The sequence below is a fragment of the Xiphophorus maculatus genome, chromosome 2, assembly GCF_002775205.1.
Source record: "Xiphophorus maculatus strain JP 163 A chromosome 2, X_maculatus-5.0-male, whole genome shotgun sequence".
Taxonomy (NCBI): Eukaryota; Metazoa; Chordata; class Actinopteri; order Cyprinodontiformes; family Poeciliidae; genus Xiphophorus; species Xiphophorus maculatus.
The window spans coordinates 16,690,269-16,708,320 of record NC_036444.1 but is presented as its reverse complement, the minus strand read 5'-3'; the positions used below and the strand labels follow the sequence as shown (position 1 = coordinate 16,708,320).

Genomic DNA, 18,052 nt, shown 5'->3' with positions numbered 1-18,052 from the left:
CTTCCTGCTAAAGCAGCCGAACGGGAAATGAACTCTTAAAAAGGCTCAAGAGCAGCTTTAACTTCTTTCTCCAAGTAGGGCTGCTTCACATGATGCTCATACCAAAGTTTTATTCTTCCTTTTTTCTCTCCGGTACTCTCAGTGAGGAGCTCCACTGTAATCCCATTAAGGCTGGGTGTCCACAGCTCATGAATGAGCTGCATATACCTATCATGTTCAACAACATTGACTCACTCATGTAATTAAAAACAAGCTCATCTGCCTAAAGTCACACTTGTAAAATCTGCTAGGTGGAAGGGGGTGCACTGTTGTATAAAAATAGGCCAAAAACAGGAAGATGAAGAGAGAAAGTGAGAGATTATTGTTAGGGAATGGAGGAGTAGAGGAGGAAGTACTGAGATGAACTTGGCTCCCTGAGGCATGTGTGCTTTTAAAGAGTATGTGAGGATTGGGCTTGCCTTTCCTCATGCAACATAGAAATCTCTAATCCAATTATAGTTCAGACCAGGCTAGCAGCCTAGCCTCAGCCACCAAGGACAAACGGAGCTGGCTTGCACAAACGCGAGTAGCCCACCGGCTCTGCACAGATTCAGACGCTACTCAGCTCGCACATCAGTGGAGGAAACAAGCAAAAAAAAAATCTACAACTTGAACTGCACTTCTTTCTGCAAAATAACTTAAGATATGCTGACTGTAGGAGGACTTTAATATCTTTTAGAAACAAGTGAATTATTATGATAAACGTATATTTTTGCTCCTTAATTCCTATATTAGACGTCTCTTCAGGTTAACTTTCTGATATGTTCACCCGCTGCTTCTGATCTAGCTGGCTGACCTACGTCGGTTCCTCCCATTTATCTCAATATCTCACCTATTGCCTCTACTCAAATGTCATTTGGATTTAAATTTAAATCCGAAATTTGGATTTAAAGAGTTTTTATTAGCTGACACTCCTCCTTTATTAGCTGCCCTCTCCTCCTCTGAACCTCTTCAGTGTTGCTTTACAATACTCCCTCTTTCTGTTTTTTGTTTTTTTTTCTACATTTCACAACGTTTCATTTTTAGATCAGGTCAATAAAGTTACAGCATGATGTCAGTTCCTTTGGTTTGCTGGCTCAACAGCTCAACATGCTTTGATGCATTTTATAGATATAGAAATCTGCAAAGTTAACAAGTTTGAAGTTTACTGCAAACTTGTCAGGTGACCTCAATCTCAGGTCTGCAGGCTCTGACCCATAAACTACTCAGAAACAAACAAAATAAGAATTACATATTAAAGCATAGCAACAACAACCACCCTCTTCAGTGTGGAAGCTGCTACTGAGTGAATAAGACTTAGTTTTGTCATTCTCAAAATTGGATGAGGGTTTAAAATGCATTCAGAAGAAATACAAAGATTCTACAGACGCTTGTTCTTTCAGTGCTAATTTTAAACAGGGTTAGACCTCAGTAAATAACAGGAAGCTCAGTGTACTGTGGCACGGTTGTTACGTTTTACCCTTTCAAGATTTCAACCTCTGTCTGCAAGGGGACATATTTGATTTAGAAATGCTTGGAGCTGTTTGACGTAAGGGTTGATGTTCTCCATGTTCTCTAGGAATGCACACAAAACCTACTGTTGTAATAATATCCATATTTCTTTGCTAATACAAGTTGATACAGACTGTTTAAAATAGAAAGATTCCCCTCCTATTGCAGTGAGAAGTATATTCAAACAAAAGCATAGAAACAGCACAGTGAAAAGTAGTTTCACCCTTAATGACTGTTTTGTCTTTCACATTTGAGCCTCAAGGAAACCTAATAAATATGAAATGCAGTTCCCAGATAACCATTTAATTTACTACAATAAAAAAAGCTCTCCACACCGATCTGTGTGAAAAGTAACTTTAAACCTCGTAGTTGTTACACCAGCATTTGTGATGGATAGAAATCAACCTTTTACATCAATGTGAAAGAATTTTAACCACAGCATCACAACTGGATTTCAGTCCACTCTTTAACTAGGACACTTCAAAGCCTTCTTTTAGGATGTTTTTCAGTTTGGATAGACGTAGGCTTGCTGCTGTGCATCAATGTCCTGCCAAATAGCCTGAGTGTTTTGAGCTTAATATCCTGAACTGGTGGATCCACCTCCTCCCTCAGGATTTTCTTCTATAGTGCAGAAGTCAATGTTCCAACAAATGTAACAGGTTGTTCAGGTACTGAAGCAGTAAAGCAGGCCTGGACTGGCACAATATCACCATTTTACATCAAATGAAAAGGGAGCAACACAGTCACCCAAAATTTTGCAAACACTACTCAATATTAATTACTCAGCGGTTTTATGTTAGAAAACTCAGATCAATGCCAATGTAGCCTTATGTAGACATTAACAAAAAACCAATACCGGTCATATACAACCTTGTTATTGGAAAGATTATAAATTGGTTGTAAAGTGCCATAAAACCATTATCTGCAGGAGACACTGTGTTTGTGGACAGAAACAGCATAGTTAAATCCTGCTGTACAGTTAAATCGGGCTTGGCTTGTTCCTGGGACAGTTCTAGCCAGCAGCGGCGACCCAGTATAACACTTGGATGAAACCGGGGTGGATGTGATCACCTGTAGCATCTGATCATGCTTCTTTAAGACTGGCCTCAAACTGCATGTTTAAGAGGGAAAACGATCCAACTAAACTAATTTAAGGAGTTAGGGCGAAAAGAGAAGTTGATTAGTTGTGGCCGTCCCTCTGTGGACTTTTTCTTTTGTTTCCCCCATTTGTTGGCAGCGCCGGTTGTGTGTGCTGGGCAAGGCTGCCCGGAGCGTTACGATCGAGTAAACACAGCCGCAGCATGTTGCTGTTCTCCCGCCAAGTGCAGTGGAAGCGCACACAGACGAGCACAATCGCAAGATCACCAGGTGCTAGCCAGATTAACGCCAAGCAACAAAGGATCTGAAGGGTCTCAGAACTAAAGAAAACAGTTTCAAATAATTCATCTACATGTTAGTCGTCTAGATTCAGAAGACGTCCAATCTGTGCCTCACATGTTGCCACAAAGGCTGCTGGCAAAACGTTAGCGATCTGATGTCATTGGAAAACATACGCTAGCTTGTTCAAGCTTCTGAACAGGTCAAGACTCATAAACCGTAGCTAGGGCAGCCCAACAAGCACAAGCAGATCCATGCACAGAGCTTTATTTCATCCTTCATTCCATGGTGTTCTCAGTTGCATCATACTCTCATAGCTTGCACTGCTGGGAAGTTATTTCATGTTTCCTCTCCACTCAACCAAACTGTCAAAGAAAAGGGAATAAAAGCAGCACACCTAGCAACTATCTCCGTATCAGTTGCTCATAAAAGCGCTTAATGCATCCATTTGGATTCCTCACTTATCCACTTATGCATATTCAGTGAAAGGCAAACTGCCGAGTCATTCTGGTATCAGATTTGCTCCTGAGCTTTTCCTTGTTCCTGCCTCAGAGGAAGGAAGGTGTGGCACCGTTCAAGGAAAGCAGGAGCACACAGCAGTATTCACTGAGGGGAACCAATGTGTGTGTCTGTGCGCGTGTGTTAGTGTGTGTGAGAGAGTTCTTGTATCCAGGCGATTTGCCTGCTCAAAAAGCATTGAAAAGACCCTTTATTTCTCAATGGTGCATGCTGATGTCTAAAGAACACACACTATGATGCAAGATTGTTTCTTTCGGCTTCAATGATGCCTCTTAGTGACTCCAGATCTCAGTCATTCAGACTTTATTTTGACGTCAGCTGGTTCAAGACAGGACAACGGGGTGCTTGCTCATCTTTGTAAGATGAAAAAGCATCTTACAGTGTATCTGTAGTGCACCTACAGATAACCAGTTCTTTTTTCACTAGCATGATGTCAAAGCTTTACATCAAAATCACCAAAATTATTTAGCTAAATATAACCATTTGAAAGAGGGGGTTTAGAGATTGTTTTTGTTATTGCTCAAACTCAGAATATTACATGTACACTAAAATCAAACTGTTTACTTGTTGGTCATGAAAAAAATACTGATAACAATTGCTTGGATTGCTATAAAGATAATTTTATTACAGCAATCCTTATCACTGTTTGGTGTCTGTGACTGCAATAAAACCAAGGTTGAGAGACAGTAACACCATGGACTTATTGTAGTTCATTCATGTCGTTTAATTGCATAATTGCATGTTTTTCTAATATTGTGCAGACCTATACCGAGTGGGAAAGGTCAAATCTCATTCCCGTGTAAAACGTGTGATTAAAGCTGAAAAAGTGACACAGTTATACCAGTTCTTTCAGGAGGACCGGTCCAAAATTACAGCAAACTACTCAAAGTGTTTGACCTCAGTATACAAGTAAAAACGGCAAAAGAGACCCGTTTAGATTTCTGGCTTTGAAAATCTCATTAATCTGGAAATTATAATGAAAAAACAGTTGGTTATCCTATAAAACCATGAAAAATCCAGTTTCATTTAATATCAGATACGTTGTTTTTTTTTATAGTGTATCTAAACATTTGATTTGAACAACAAAAATTAAATAAAACTATCAGTACACAGAGAGTGTACTGATTGCAGTCACTCTATGTGATCCAAGTTGTGGATGATGTCAGTTCAACTACCCACTGGGTGTCGCATTCCTGTGAAACCTGAAGTCCTGGCCACCTTTGAACTATGACAGCCGAGCTTTTCTAGTGAAGCTTGCTTCACTCTGATGGGCCCCTAAGAAAGAGGATGAAACTAGCGGTGCTGCTTTGCTAAGCATTTAAAAACAACAAAAAGTCAAACAAGGACAACGATGCCAGAGAAGGAGCTTGAACAACATCTTGCTCCTAAAAAATACAATGAGGGGAAACAGAAAAAAATAATAATAAAAAGCTTGTACCACATTTTTTACACAAATCTCCTTCTTGTATGTGTGATGCTCCATGTTAAACATTTATCATAGAGGACTGATGTTGCCCTGGGCCGGCACAGCTGAACCGTCCAGCTCGAGCAGCAGCAACGCACGCAAACGTCTCTGCACATCAGCGTCTCCAGAGAGACGGAAGGGGAGGAAGAGGGCGAGAATTAAATGGAGAGAAAGACAGAGGAAGACACAAACTGAGTCAGGGAGTCTAGGAGAGAGTATGTTGGTTGGCCCTGAATAAAATGTCGTTTCAGGGGAGTAAACAAACCAGAGCAGCACGGACAAAGTTCATGGTAGAATAGCCTGAGGACTGATGCTGAACCCCCGAACAGGACCAGGCTGCACAGAGTGGACCAGATATCTGGTGAGAAACTCAAACACAATAATATAAAATACTTACAAATAAACTGGATATTTATTTATGGCAAGGAAAACACATTTCTTTGCCTTTGCAGCCAAATGAGAAAAAAAATATTATTACCTTGTTAGATTACCAATGAGGTTTTGACTGGCCAATACCAAGTTCCAATTTTCTTGGACTACCAATCTGCTCACTGATGAGGTATGAAGTAATTCCTTTTATAAATTGTGTTTGAATCAACATTTCTCACTAACTGGTTCAAGTGAAAGCAGTTCCGATTTCAAGCAGTAGCTGATCGATTGACGCATTACAACACTTTTCAAACGGAACCTAAATTCAGCTGAATTAACACTGAAGCATTTAATGGCACAGGCTGCCAGCAAAAACAAAATGGTCAACAAAATGTCACTGCTGATTAGTCTAGGGAGGTCCTAAAGGTCAAGTTCCTAACTCAAACTCCCAGCGGCGGTTATGGGTGACTTGTTTGATTCAGCTGTATCAGCCAGTCATTGTCTGATTTTTTACAAAGGCAGGCTATTTTCTTACACATAGCGAAGAAATGCACATGATTGACTAGAACCACATTGAAAAAAGTCGCAAGCAGCAATAAGTTATATCAAAACCAGGCAATACTGTCGTTCTCCAGATTCAAACGTCATCAGCAGGAGCAAGACGGTTTGATAAATCTTCAGAAGCATAATGAAGCGATGCAGCTTTTATGTGACAAGCTGTAGGAACATTATAGTCGGGTAGCTTTCTCCACCTGATTGAGTCGGTGTTGGAGCAACATGTTCAGGCTGTCCTGCTGTTAGCCAAGCTGGGGCAAAATGTGTTGCTGTCAGAAAAGAACGGACACTGTAGCTCTCAGAACATCACTGGTGAGTAAGTTAAGTGAAACACCTAATATAGATGTACTAGTGATGACATATAGTGTATTAGTTTACTGCATCAAGCTACAAAAGGAAATGCAAATTCCACATATTAGATAACAGAAATTAGAATCTGAGGGAAGTACATTTTTAGGACATCCCCTAAATTAATCATTTCAGTAAATTAGAACATTATAAGACAAAATACACTGTACAATATATGGGTTTATGGACAGACAAGTCTTCTATAGACTGAATGACAGGGAACTTAAAACAGTGCAACAATAACACCGTCACTCACAGGGTGACACTTTGCCAAACAAGTGATGCCAACCATGGTGGCATTTAGCTCAGTGTTTGGCACTGGAAAAAGCCAGTGTGTCACATAACACTGAGCTGCTAACACAAATGCCACGCTCTAAATCTGTAAAACAACACAACATCACTGTTATTGAATATGTGATTACGCTAAGATTGTCTTAAAAGTCCTGGCCCGGCTGCCCCGGGCGGTGAGGCTGTAAAGCAACTTTAGTGTCTGGCACTAAATTATTCTTAACTGAGCAGAGAGACAAAAGCAGCTCCGTACATTGGATGTAAATGTAACTGTGTAGCCAATACAGGCTGCACTTAAAAATATCCATAAAGTCAAACTAGCTCAAACCAGGCAGCGCGTTAAGTGTTGCTTCGTTTCTATTCTGGGGCAGGTGACTGCTTTAAAAAAGATCTCTGTTCATGTGTCAGAACCTATTATCAGCATTGGATCTGAGGTGTGCGCAGCGGAAACAGCCACCTCGTCTAAGAGTGACAGCATGTAATAATGTGTGCGGGTGTGAGGGCGAGTGTGTTTTCACAAGCCTGTCTGCGTGAATGGAGAAGATGGAAATAAGGGAGTGGGGTTGCTTGGGGACAGGGAAACATTCAAAACAAGTGAGAAAATGCATGAAACTGGGACAATCCAGCAACGTTTCGACTCAGAGCGAAACTGATGGCCCCATCCCACAAAGCGTTACCACAGAGTGTCACGGGTCGGTCTAGAACCACACGTGGAGATTGCTTGAAAAGCTGAAACAGGAGTAGCAAGAGTTCTGATGATTGCAGTACGGCGTCTTTTTAAGTTAAAGCAAATTTTTGAAAGAAATATTTGATATGTGCTATATTTGCATACGCGACGCTGTCTTACACCAACCCAAACACAGTGACAACAATCGCATAGGTAAATATCTGCTGCGAGACACTGAAACATCACTCCTGCTTTGTATGTTAGTCACAGTGGTGAGAGACAATTCAGACAGTCAGATGTTCCCCTGCTGCAGAGGAAGTTCAGCCTATATCAGTCTTGAGAGAATTCCCCGTCTCTGTCACCGCCTGATATGGTCTTTTTGCTCGTTTTTTCAGAGTCTATATACATGTATTCAGATAGTGCAATACACTTAAGCCCCACGTACCCATAAATATTCATACATACATTTGTTCTGACAAGAGCACAACTTTCGTTTAGAGAGCTTTAAGGTAAACGGATCCATAAAACAAGCAGCTCTTGGCTCTAAAGTGTGTAGAGATACATCAAGAAGACATATGACGACGACAATCAGAAAAATTAAAATTCTGACATGCATTCGGTAGTCAGAAGCTCCCCCAAAAATCTAGTCTTTCTCCTACTCAGTGAACACAATATACCTAATAAACTACCAGGTTAGAGTGTATTAGGTATATTGTGAGAAGCTTGGCATGTTGTGTGAAGTGCTAGGAAGTACAGATTTGATACAAGATATTTAAAAGAACTGTTTTTTGTGTGTTTGAAATGTTAAGACTTGACTGCAGTTTAATCAGGCTGCAAGGAAGCAAGAGAGAGCAAGACATTCAGCAGGCTGAATATATCGTAGCAAAGCTTTCAGCAGATAAAATATTTCAAATGCTATTTTTATTTATTATTGTGTCTTGTCTCTATGCTGTAACTGCGAAGTAATTTCCCTGCTGGGGTGAATAAAGTACTTCTATTCTATTCTATTCTATATTTATATATTTTTTGTTAGAGTTTGTAAAGATTCAAGTGAGACAAAATTGACAACAGGAGGTCAGAATTTGTTAATTCAGTTTAATTAGATAGCTGATCTCCATAATTTTCATCTCCCTTCAGCTTACAAGACAAACGATCTTAAAGACATATTCTATTACAGTTACAACTTCAGAAAGTCTCACGGATTGCATCAAGTCATTAATTTTGCAACAATCCCTCATCTTGAGCAAAACTTTTGAAAACCCAGAAATAAGAAATCAGCCACTGACACACTGGCGCCTCTCCAGACGTTTGACATTAAAAAGGAATCAGAAAACAGAATCCTCTTTTATTAGGATCTTCACCTGCTTTATTCCCCTGATGCAAAACAAATGATGTTTTCTAATACTCCAGGGAGTCACAGGTGGTGTGGTGTGAGCCAAGTGTACATTAGGTCTGAGTATTGTTCAGATCAGACAGCCTAAAGCAGCACACCACTTAGCTTGCAGTCTCTTGCTCTTCATTCAGCATTACCAGCCCATCACTAAAAAGCGAGGGGATTAAGCATCTGTCAAAGTCTGCCTACTTTACCCAGCAGGAAAAGACACATTTAGGCATCCCGCATCTCCCCAGCGATTTAACATCCTGCTCGACTCAAACCAAACAGATGAGGTCATTCGGCTTTGGAAAATTAATGCTCTCGCTGAAACAACAAAGCTAACTGACCGCATCCTGGCATCTCAACACATTTGGGCAAGCCGTCATATATACTTGATCGTATGCTTTTAGAAAATGAATGATGAGCTGTTATTTGGATCACTCAGAAAAGAAGAAGAAGAAGGAATATTCTACTAATACATCAGTAGATTTCTAATTCTTCTCTTCAGAGCTTTGTCTTGCCGTCGCTGCTCGGCCAGCCGAATCCATTTTTCTTTTTAATCAACCATTCCATCATTAAAAGCATTAATAACTCAATGTTCCATTCTTTCCTTCTCTCTCTGTCCATCCGGGAGTGGGGGAAGGAGATTTTTTTTTTTAAATAGATTTTTCCCCTCATCCATCGCACTTTCAGTCTCCCTCATCATTGTGTTAACCTGCACATTTCTCACCAAACCACCTACTGCTCACCTCTGTCCTCCTTCCATAATTTTTTTATGGAAGGAGGACTTTTTCTCCATTGTTGGTTGAAGTGTCCTTCACTGCAGGTCTGTATTCAGAGTGATTACACGCTTGGTTAAGTCATTCATGGCCTTCATTTGGTTGGCAATGAACGCCGGACACACTCCTGCTCATTTCCAACTTACAGCGCCTCATTTATGCATCACATACAGTGTTACGCTGAGATTGAACCTGGAGATAAAGGCAGATATTCTACACACGGGCAACCATCCGTTCTTCATACGAGATGTTAAATCTGAGCAAACTGTAACATTTAAAAAGATTAGAAATTAGTAATAAAACATTGGGGATTTTTTTAATATATATATATTTTGCTAATCAGCAAATATAAGTTATTTTTGTAATCCTAAATGACTTGCAAAATCTGTGGTTTAAGCAGACTTCATATAAGCCTCCTGCTTACACTGGTACACAAAAATGACATTCTCAAGGCTGTTGCATCACAGAAAAAGGATGACACTGCTCCAAAAACTGATAATAATCCTAACAAACAAGGCAGGCACTGGGCTCTACTGTTCTCATCTCACTTAAGATCAAACTGTCACATCAGTGAGAGAAATGTTTGTTTCATGAACAAACGCGCCACTTGGGGAAAACGGAACAAAACTTCACAACCCAATTTCTACATTAAGAACGGAGAGACCTGACCAAGTTGGTGCGAATCATCGCCCAAACTTTATTACTGAAGCAGAAAAAAAAAAAAACAGTGTCATGAGGACCAAAAAACACATCTACAAAAAGAGTGAGTTAACAATTTTTTACTAAACTGGAAAGCCTTTTAGGAGTTTTTAAACCAGGGCATGCACAGAAACACCACGGCGAATGAATCGTCATCCTCATGTTCCACCCAAAAGAATAATATTTGGGAGAATTTGACAGAATGATAGATGAATGCCTCGGCACATTACACACAAATGTCCACTATCTAACTTAGCTTTAAGTTGCAAATACCTGCAAGCAGGCAGACATGACCGGCAACAACAGTATTTCGTTACAGGTTAGACTGACTGTACTGTTATCTCTCAGCCAAACCGTCACAATGTGAAGAAACACCCTTAACAACCGGCCTCCACCCTTCCTCAGCCCTGATCTACTTTTAATGGGCAGCAGCCAGCTAACCTGATAGCCTGTAAGCGCAGAGTACAACCTTGCAGTTGCACACTTTACCATGAAGAGACTCTGAGATATTTGAGGTCGGCACGTTTCATACTTGGGTATCTAAGTATCTATCTGTGGTGGGGAAATTAAAGCTCACACAGGAAGCTTCAAATGCACCTTGAACTGTACACTGATATAACCCTTCCTGTGCTTATGTGAGCAGACATTCAGTCTAGACCATTAAAGTTTGCATGGCAAATACATCATGTAAATGCAACAACAGCGTATTAGGCCTTTATGGTTCTGGGCTATTGTCTATTCAGATGTTATAGGAGGTTACTCTGTCACTTGCACTAATGTCAGAGGTTAATCCTGAGTGCAGTGACCAGGGCTTTGAACTTTATACACAGGTGGAAAGCTGAAGCAGCCCTATCCAGCATGGATCATGTGCTCCGACTCAAAACTCATGACTGGGACAAACCTGAGCTAAAAATAAAACTACAAATCAGCATCACCAACTTCAGCTATGTGTCACTTGCAAGATCAAGGCAAGAACTTGATTGAAAACAACAGATTCCTACAATATCCATGTCCCACTTCAGGGTTTTTTATTAAAAAAGAAAACTAAATATTTCATGTGTTCCTTCCAGGGACATGTTTTTAAACACAACTTGATTAATAGCTCTCCAAACTTGTTGTATGGACTTTATTTTGATCATTTATTGGACTGACTTTCCACCTGATCATGGCAGCATATGGTGCAAGTAAGCTTAAAAAAATAAAGGAAGTGGAAAAGAGAAGAATGGAAGAAGTGACTTAAAAAAGGGAACAACCTTGAAGGGAAACAATCACACTTTGATTAAAGACAAAGCAAATACATTAAAGTCCCAATAAAGACCTGAGAGATGCAAATGTTTTCAGTTTATGAAAACTGCTGTATGATACATTGAGAGTTTTTATTGACTCAATTAAACACATTGGAACAAATTGTGTCCTTATATTCAACTAATAAGGTAACCAAAGCTTCAGTTTAAAATGTTATTGAAAACCTGTCTGTCATATGTGTAAAACAACTTGCCAGGTAGCTTAGTTGCAGATTACAAGCTACATCAAACCTGCTTCAAAACCACTAAAACTTTCCACCATGCCGTTGCCCCAAATAATTTTTTGGTTTGTTTGGTTGGTTGTTTTTTTTAAACAAGATACCAAAGGAAGTCCTGGACTGACCAGATGATAAGAGTTATACAGGGGAGATCGTTCACACAATGTTGCTGTGCACTGCCAGTCAGGTGGCTGCAAGCTTCAGAGAAAGAGCAGCATGTCTGTGAAGCAGTCACCTGCAGAATCCAACCAAGACTCCAGTCACACTAATTAACCAACCAATATCAGGGAGTAAAACACTAAAACGAGATAATACTCTGAGAAATAAATACTTGAACTCTGTTAGTAAGTTTAACTGGTGAAAATCAAAATAATACAAATGACTTCAGCTATTGTTATATAATATTACATACAGTTATATAATATGGAATAACTGTATTGCTCTGTTTGCAAATAAAGCAAATGTATTAAAGTCTGTAAATAATAAGTAACTAGGAAACGCAATTATGAGGAAGTCTTCCGCTGTCGTTTTTGCTCCCATCAGTTGATTGGTGAAGAAGCTTCTGGCTGTGCTGTCCACTCATAAAACCCTTTTATTTGCTAACACAGGTTGCAATAGTAAAACCTTCCAATCACAACATAATGTCAACATACCAGAAATATACTATGTTTTTGTTAATAATATAACCACGGCTTACTTTGTAAGTTGTGGCCAATTAAAACTGCCATTGTTCTTACCAAAAGAGAAGTAGTTTTATGGGATTTTTTTTTTTTATGAAATGCCAAATAGTCTGGTAATTCATGTTTCCAATGATACCGAACCACTGAGCACATGCATTTTTTGCCGACCAAAGTCTGGATTACATCAAAAAATTCCTGTCATGGTTTTCAAAATGGTAAAAATATTTTGCAAGTCAACCTGGTATTTATTCTAACAAAAACTAAAATCAGCAGATCCTTTGTCAATTTGTTAAAGGATTGGTAACCATACATAGAAAGCATTTTATTTATTCAAGCTTTTATTATGATCTCTAGTGTCAGTATTTTACAGGCATTATTAAAAATTGAGGAACAAAAAGTGTTTCTGACATTCAACTTTTAAAATTACAAAACTGTCTTAATTTTTAACCTACACACATGACCTCAACATTGTTTAAAATGTCTTTTGCTTGAACTTTAGTCTTTTATTTATCTTTTTACATCACTCTTGAAGTGTTAAAATATTGCAGAGGGTACTGTGCAATTAATGCATTTTTACTTAAAATACTCATACAGGGAGAATCTCACACTAGCCCAAACTGGTTCATGGGTCGTGGTTAAGTTTAAAAATAATAATCATAACAATCCTTTAAAATAGTGGGGTACTGTTCTGGAAACGAGCAGCCAGTTTCCAAGCCAGAACCAGAACCTCCAGAAGAAACAATAACAGAAAGGTGGCGATTCAAGACTTTTGCACAATTCTGCAGTTCGGGTAAGTTAGCATCCTTGCTAACAAGCGGCACCTTGCATTGGGAATTAACTAAAAAAAAGCTCATAGCTATGACAACTGACAGCGTGCTAACGCTAGCCTATTACCGGTTAAATTATTCCTTTATTCAGCACTTTGTCTGTATTATTTCCGCCAGCTCTGGGCGATGCCGACCACTTAATTTGCAGGCCACGGAGACAACAACAGCCGGCTGCCCGCTCCAGGGTGTTCAGAGCTCGGACAACCGCTTCGGGATAAGACGGTTGTACCAGCTTTGCTACCGAGCTAGCCTCACTGGGCACGGCTAAGCTGGGCGACATGCTACCCGCTCACAGACAGGTTGCAGTGAAAATGTATCGGTTCACACCACAGTGCACCTGCCCAGCCACGGGTTTTGCAGTGCCAGCTACCGAAACGAGTGTTTGCATCGGAAAGACTGCGCAGTTAGCAGCTGTCGGTACTCACCCCATTAACCAATCCATGGTGCTGCTTGGGGCTAGCTGAGCTAACGTTAGCTGGCAGGGAATAAATCCACCAGGAGCTGGAGACAACCCCCCTAGTTTATCCAGCCACCACCCTGGCTAGCCTGGCCGCCTGGCTCCGGAGTCCAGTCGCTCTCTCCCCGGGGTCCGTGTCTCTTCGGGCTGCTGAACCTCCTGGCTGATCAAAAACGAAACGTCGCTGAAACTCTGAGAGATTGTCCTTGTTTTGATCCGCAGCTAGCCCTGGATCATGAAGCGGTGGTCGGGTCAGTCTCGTTAGCTGGCAGCGAAGGCAAGTGGAGGAGAGCTGAGCAGCGGTGTGTGTCCGCCTGGATGAGCCGCGTCCAGTGTGCTGTGCCGCAGACTGCGAGACGCGAATGTCGGGATGTTGCCTGTCAACCCGGTAACCTCTGTCATGAAGCCTTGTATGGTTACCGCACAGGCTGCCAGACTGAGCCTCCACTGGAGCTGCTGCTCTCTGATAAAAGTCTAAATCTGAGCCCGGAAGTAAACACGGAGCCGACCCACCGTCTCATGTACGTAAACTGCGCTCTGCCACAGATACAATGGGAGATGTAGTTGAGAAAGGACACGTTTTTGAAATAGGCACAAACGCAGCTATTGTACAGAATCACAACGACTTTAACCTGTTAACGAGATTACTATTAGTCCGACTCTGGTGCCTAAATGTCTGCAAAGCTTGTAAAATGTTGATGTATGCAGTGATTGTTTTCAGGCATGCACGCCTGCTCTCCCAACTCAGCCTATTCTGCAACAGAACAAAAACCTATTAGGTAACCTTTCAGAAACAAAGAAATAAATATCTTGATCTGATAAAAAAAAAAAAAAAAAAAAAAAAACATTCCCTCAGCATGATGCTGCCACTGACATTTTTCACAATGTATATTTTGCATAAAGGTAGTTTTATTTTGTTTTCATCTCACCAGATTACTTGATCGGTATCTTTCACACATTTTCATATGTATCACAAATAAACAAATATGATCCCAGTTTATGCAGAAAGAACGCTCCATTTTCCACATAATATCCAAAAAGCCAGCTCTTGACCCATTGTTGGAAATGTGTTTGAAGATGTTTTGGAAAAAATGCTGCAATAAAATGTGTTGGAAATTATACTTGGCCAAATCCCCCCCACTGACAGATCTTTGTGTGTATAAAATCATTCAGTATTTGTATTGCACCTCCTGTCTAAATTTGACCTTTTCTGCTTGCGGTCAAGTTTTCAAAGATTATCTTTTAAAATCGTGAGATTACAAGGAATCCAATGGTTCTAAAAATGTCATCATGGATCACTGGGAAATGGCTAATATGTTAAGAAAAAAGTTTCCCTTTTTACCACAACTTCCATGACATCTCATTGCCAAATAACTGGTGAATTGTCCATGTTGTATAAGCTATAAGATGCTGCCTTTACTCTATAATGACTGCTGCTGATATTTGCATTAGGATTTTCCCCCCTCTCCTTTCTTTCCTTTTTTTTTTTTGCCTAATTTCCCTTTTGGGGGGAAGCACTTGACTCTTCTTACATCCTCCTGCTCATCTAGTTCGAAAACAGCTCTATGTTGAATTAACCAGCTGCTGGTGTGAGAGAAGCCGTCTGCTCCCTTTTTAAAGTCAGGATAAGGAAATCAGAGAATATCTATCAATACTGCCACTCCATCTTATTGTCCGTTTCATTCCAAGAGGGTAAAATACTTGACTAGTAAAAAAGTTTTCTTTTTAAATTGGTTTTTTTAAGAGTCTCTCATGGCAGAGGGCTCTGCTTAAGCAACATGTTTTACTCTTTCAGTCCAAATCCATAATTCATGAGTCGTTGTTATTCTGTAAGCAAATTTCCACCTGAGTTGTGGATCTCTGCAGCCCCTCTAGAGTCGACCTCTTGGCTGAATCCCTGATTAGCACTATTCTTGTCTGCCTAGGCAGACAGCAATGCTTCAGTAAGTTACTGAGATAGGGCTGTTTTCATGTGCAAGCTAACTTCACAGTTTATTTGTAAAATATGTTGGACATGTATAATTTTGCTTTCATATTATGATTTTACAGTATTTTCTTTATGGGGATATCATATAAAACACAAAATGAAGTATATGAGAAGTTGCGTGGTTGTGTGACAAAATACTTTCATTAAACATTAATAACCAAATAGTAAATGTAGCCTTTCTTGTGTGTTTTTCCACAAATTTAAAAAGTAAAAACTTTCCTAAGTTTCAAAATGGTGATTCAAAGAATCTCTGAATCTCTACCATTCAGATCCGATCTACACAGTCTAATCAATGAGATTTCAAACTAGACACAGCCAAATGCAAATCTGACTGCTGAAAAAACCCCACATTGAAATAATCCCGTCATAAACTGAGTTAGATAAATGGTTATCCATCACCAGCCACTTGCAGTGTGCAGCAATTTCTTCCAGTGTCCCGAACCACTGATGTCCGTGGCCAAAAGCCCTGTCTGCCATTTACATATGCAGTGACAGCTGATCTTAAGAGAGTCCTGAAAGAGTAAAAAAAAAAAGTGGGCACAATTGAACAAAAATCCAATAAACTATTCTAATCTGAGTGTAATTATGAGTCATTCAAATTAGTGGAGTTTTCTTCCTGCAATTAGCAACAGTCACCTTATGCTTCGTCAGGATGAGAGAGTCCAGGAAAGCAAAGCTTTAATGCAGGCCACTAGTTTCTTTAAGCACATTTTGCATAGCTTAATACATTCAAATAAAAAACGAGCTGCAGAAGTAAGTTTAGAATTGATCTTGAACACTGAAATGAGCAGTTTTTGTAGAATACTTTTTTCATGCTCAACTAACCGTACTAATGTTTTAAACCACAAAATGTGACCTAAACTAGTCTTCTCAGAAATCAGAGTGACTTATAAGAAAGTGAAAGCATTTTCTCTCATTTTTCTGTGTTTCACTTTGTCATTGGGGAAAGCACCAGATAATGTTACATGATGATGCTAAGAAGTGTTTTGATCATTTATGCATCATGTACAATCTCACTGGGATTTTATAGCCAATAATTGTAAGTGAAACTTGTTCAGTTGTTCTCAGCTTTAGTGCCACTAAAGTTCCTTTAATATATAAAACAAACATGTAGCTTTTACCTACCAACCATAAAACATTCAAACCTTGGTGATACATGTGATAACTTTGACTATTTCTATGTTTTTTTCTTTTCTTAAGCAAACTAAGATGAGCTAAAATATGAAAATCGGAATGCACATATATATCTTTAAATCGTGCATTTTCCTCGAAAACGGCATCACCTGTGATTCACATCTCTGTATGTTTTTAATTTTAGTACTTAAATGTTTCAGATCATCAAACAAAATTTGTCAGAAGAATGTAACCTGATATTACAAAATGCAGTTTTCAATTGGTGACTTCGTTAATCAAGGGGAATTTAGTGTCAAGACAATGCTGTCCTATGTGTTGCTCGCTTGTTAAATCATGACTTAACTGTTTTGCGACACCTTTTGTAAAGCTGAGTTCAGTTTTAATGGGCTACAGTCAGATCGCTTTACGGACAGAAATGTGGAATCAATAAACCACTTAAGAAGAGTCTGTCTCACAGTTTGAAGTAGGCTAAAAGATGTTTGATGAGCTGGAAAGTTTAAGCGCCACAAACACACGAAATCTGTAAGTGGGCAAATACTTTGAGTTGTGCAGATGTAGGATTTTTGCAAACAAAATTAAAAAGCAACTTATTGTAGTCTGTTCTGCGTGTACTTTCATACAATTTTTTTTAAATTGGTATGCATCATTATCACTAAAAATAAAAGCAAGAGCATGTTTTTCCTCCATAATTCATCACATCCCGGCCTTAAATCTGACCTATTGTTCTTCTTTATCTCTTCTCCTATTTTCTTGTTTTAAAACAAAGCATCAATCAGAGATAACTATTGCTGGAAACAACTTGATCAATAAGCTCTTTACCTCTTGGCCTCTTAGAACTCATTAAGGCCAGACTTATAGCCATTATAAATTCCGAACCATATCCCTCGTCTCTCTCTTTATGTCCTCCTCCCCTTCCTATTCTGCCATGCTCCTCTAAGCATCTTCAGCTATAAATAACAGAAATACGCAGACGACACGGAGCAGAGGGCATTCAGAGCAAGAAGCCCCGCTGACAGGAGGCAGGGCTACGTGATTGGCTCGTTAACGTCTCGGCCATCTGTGGGCAACCAATCAAAACAGAGGAAGGCGCACCGTTACTGCGACGACAGACAGTAAGCGCAGAAACTCCGTGTTGTTTCGCTAAAACACCACCAGAGGGCGGCATGGGATGGTTGTTGACGTCTCGATGAATTTACGCAGGTCAGTTTTAACCATAGGCATGATTACGGCTTTAACAGCTGATCCAAAACCTCTCATAATAAGCTTTATTTTAGCATCCAATTTTTTCTATCAAAATTTCACATTAAGTCATGTATAACATATTTACAGAAATCACTTTAAATGAACAACTATTTAAAATTACGTAATTAGATATTTTTATTCTATTCTGAATATATATATATATCCCTTCACATTATTTGTATTGTGTTTTTGATAATAAGAATAAAAAAGGATATGTAAAAGAAATATAAGC

At 39.6% G+C, this 18,052-nt stretch overlaps 1 protein-coding gene across 1 annotated transcript in view; it reads right to left on the bottom strand.

The window, feature by feature from the left end:
* Positions 1 to 13,945, bottom strand: part of mob2 (MOB kinase activator 2) — a 62,517-nt gene extending 48,572 nt beyond the window's left edge. The window contains exon 1 of the mRNA XM_005803260.2: positions 13,426 to 13,945. Coding sequence (XP_005803317.1) covers positions 13,426 to 13,442 — 17 coding nt within the window. The 5' untranslated portion in view covers positions 13,443 to 13,945. The remainder of the gene's footprint in view (positions 1 to 13,425) is intronic.
* Between the last annotated feature and the right edge of the window lie 4,107 nt (positions 13,946 to 18,052).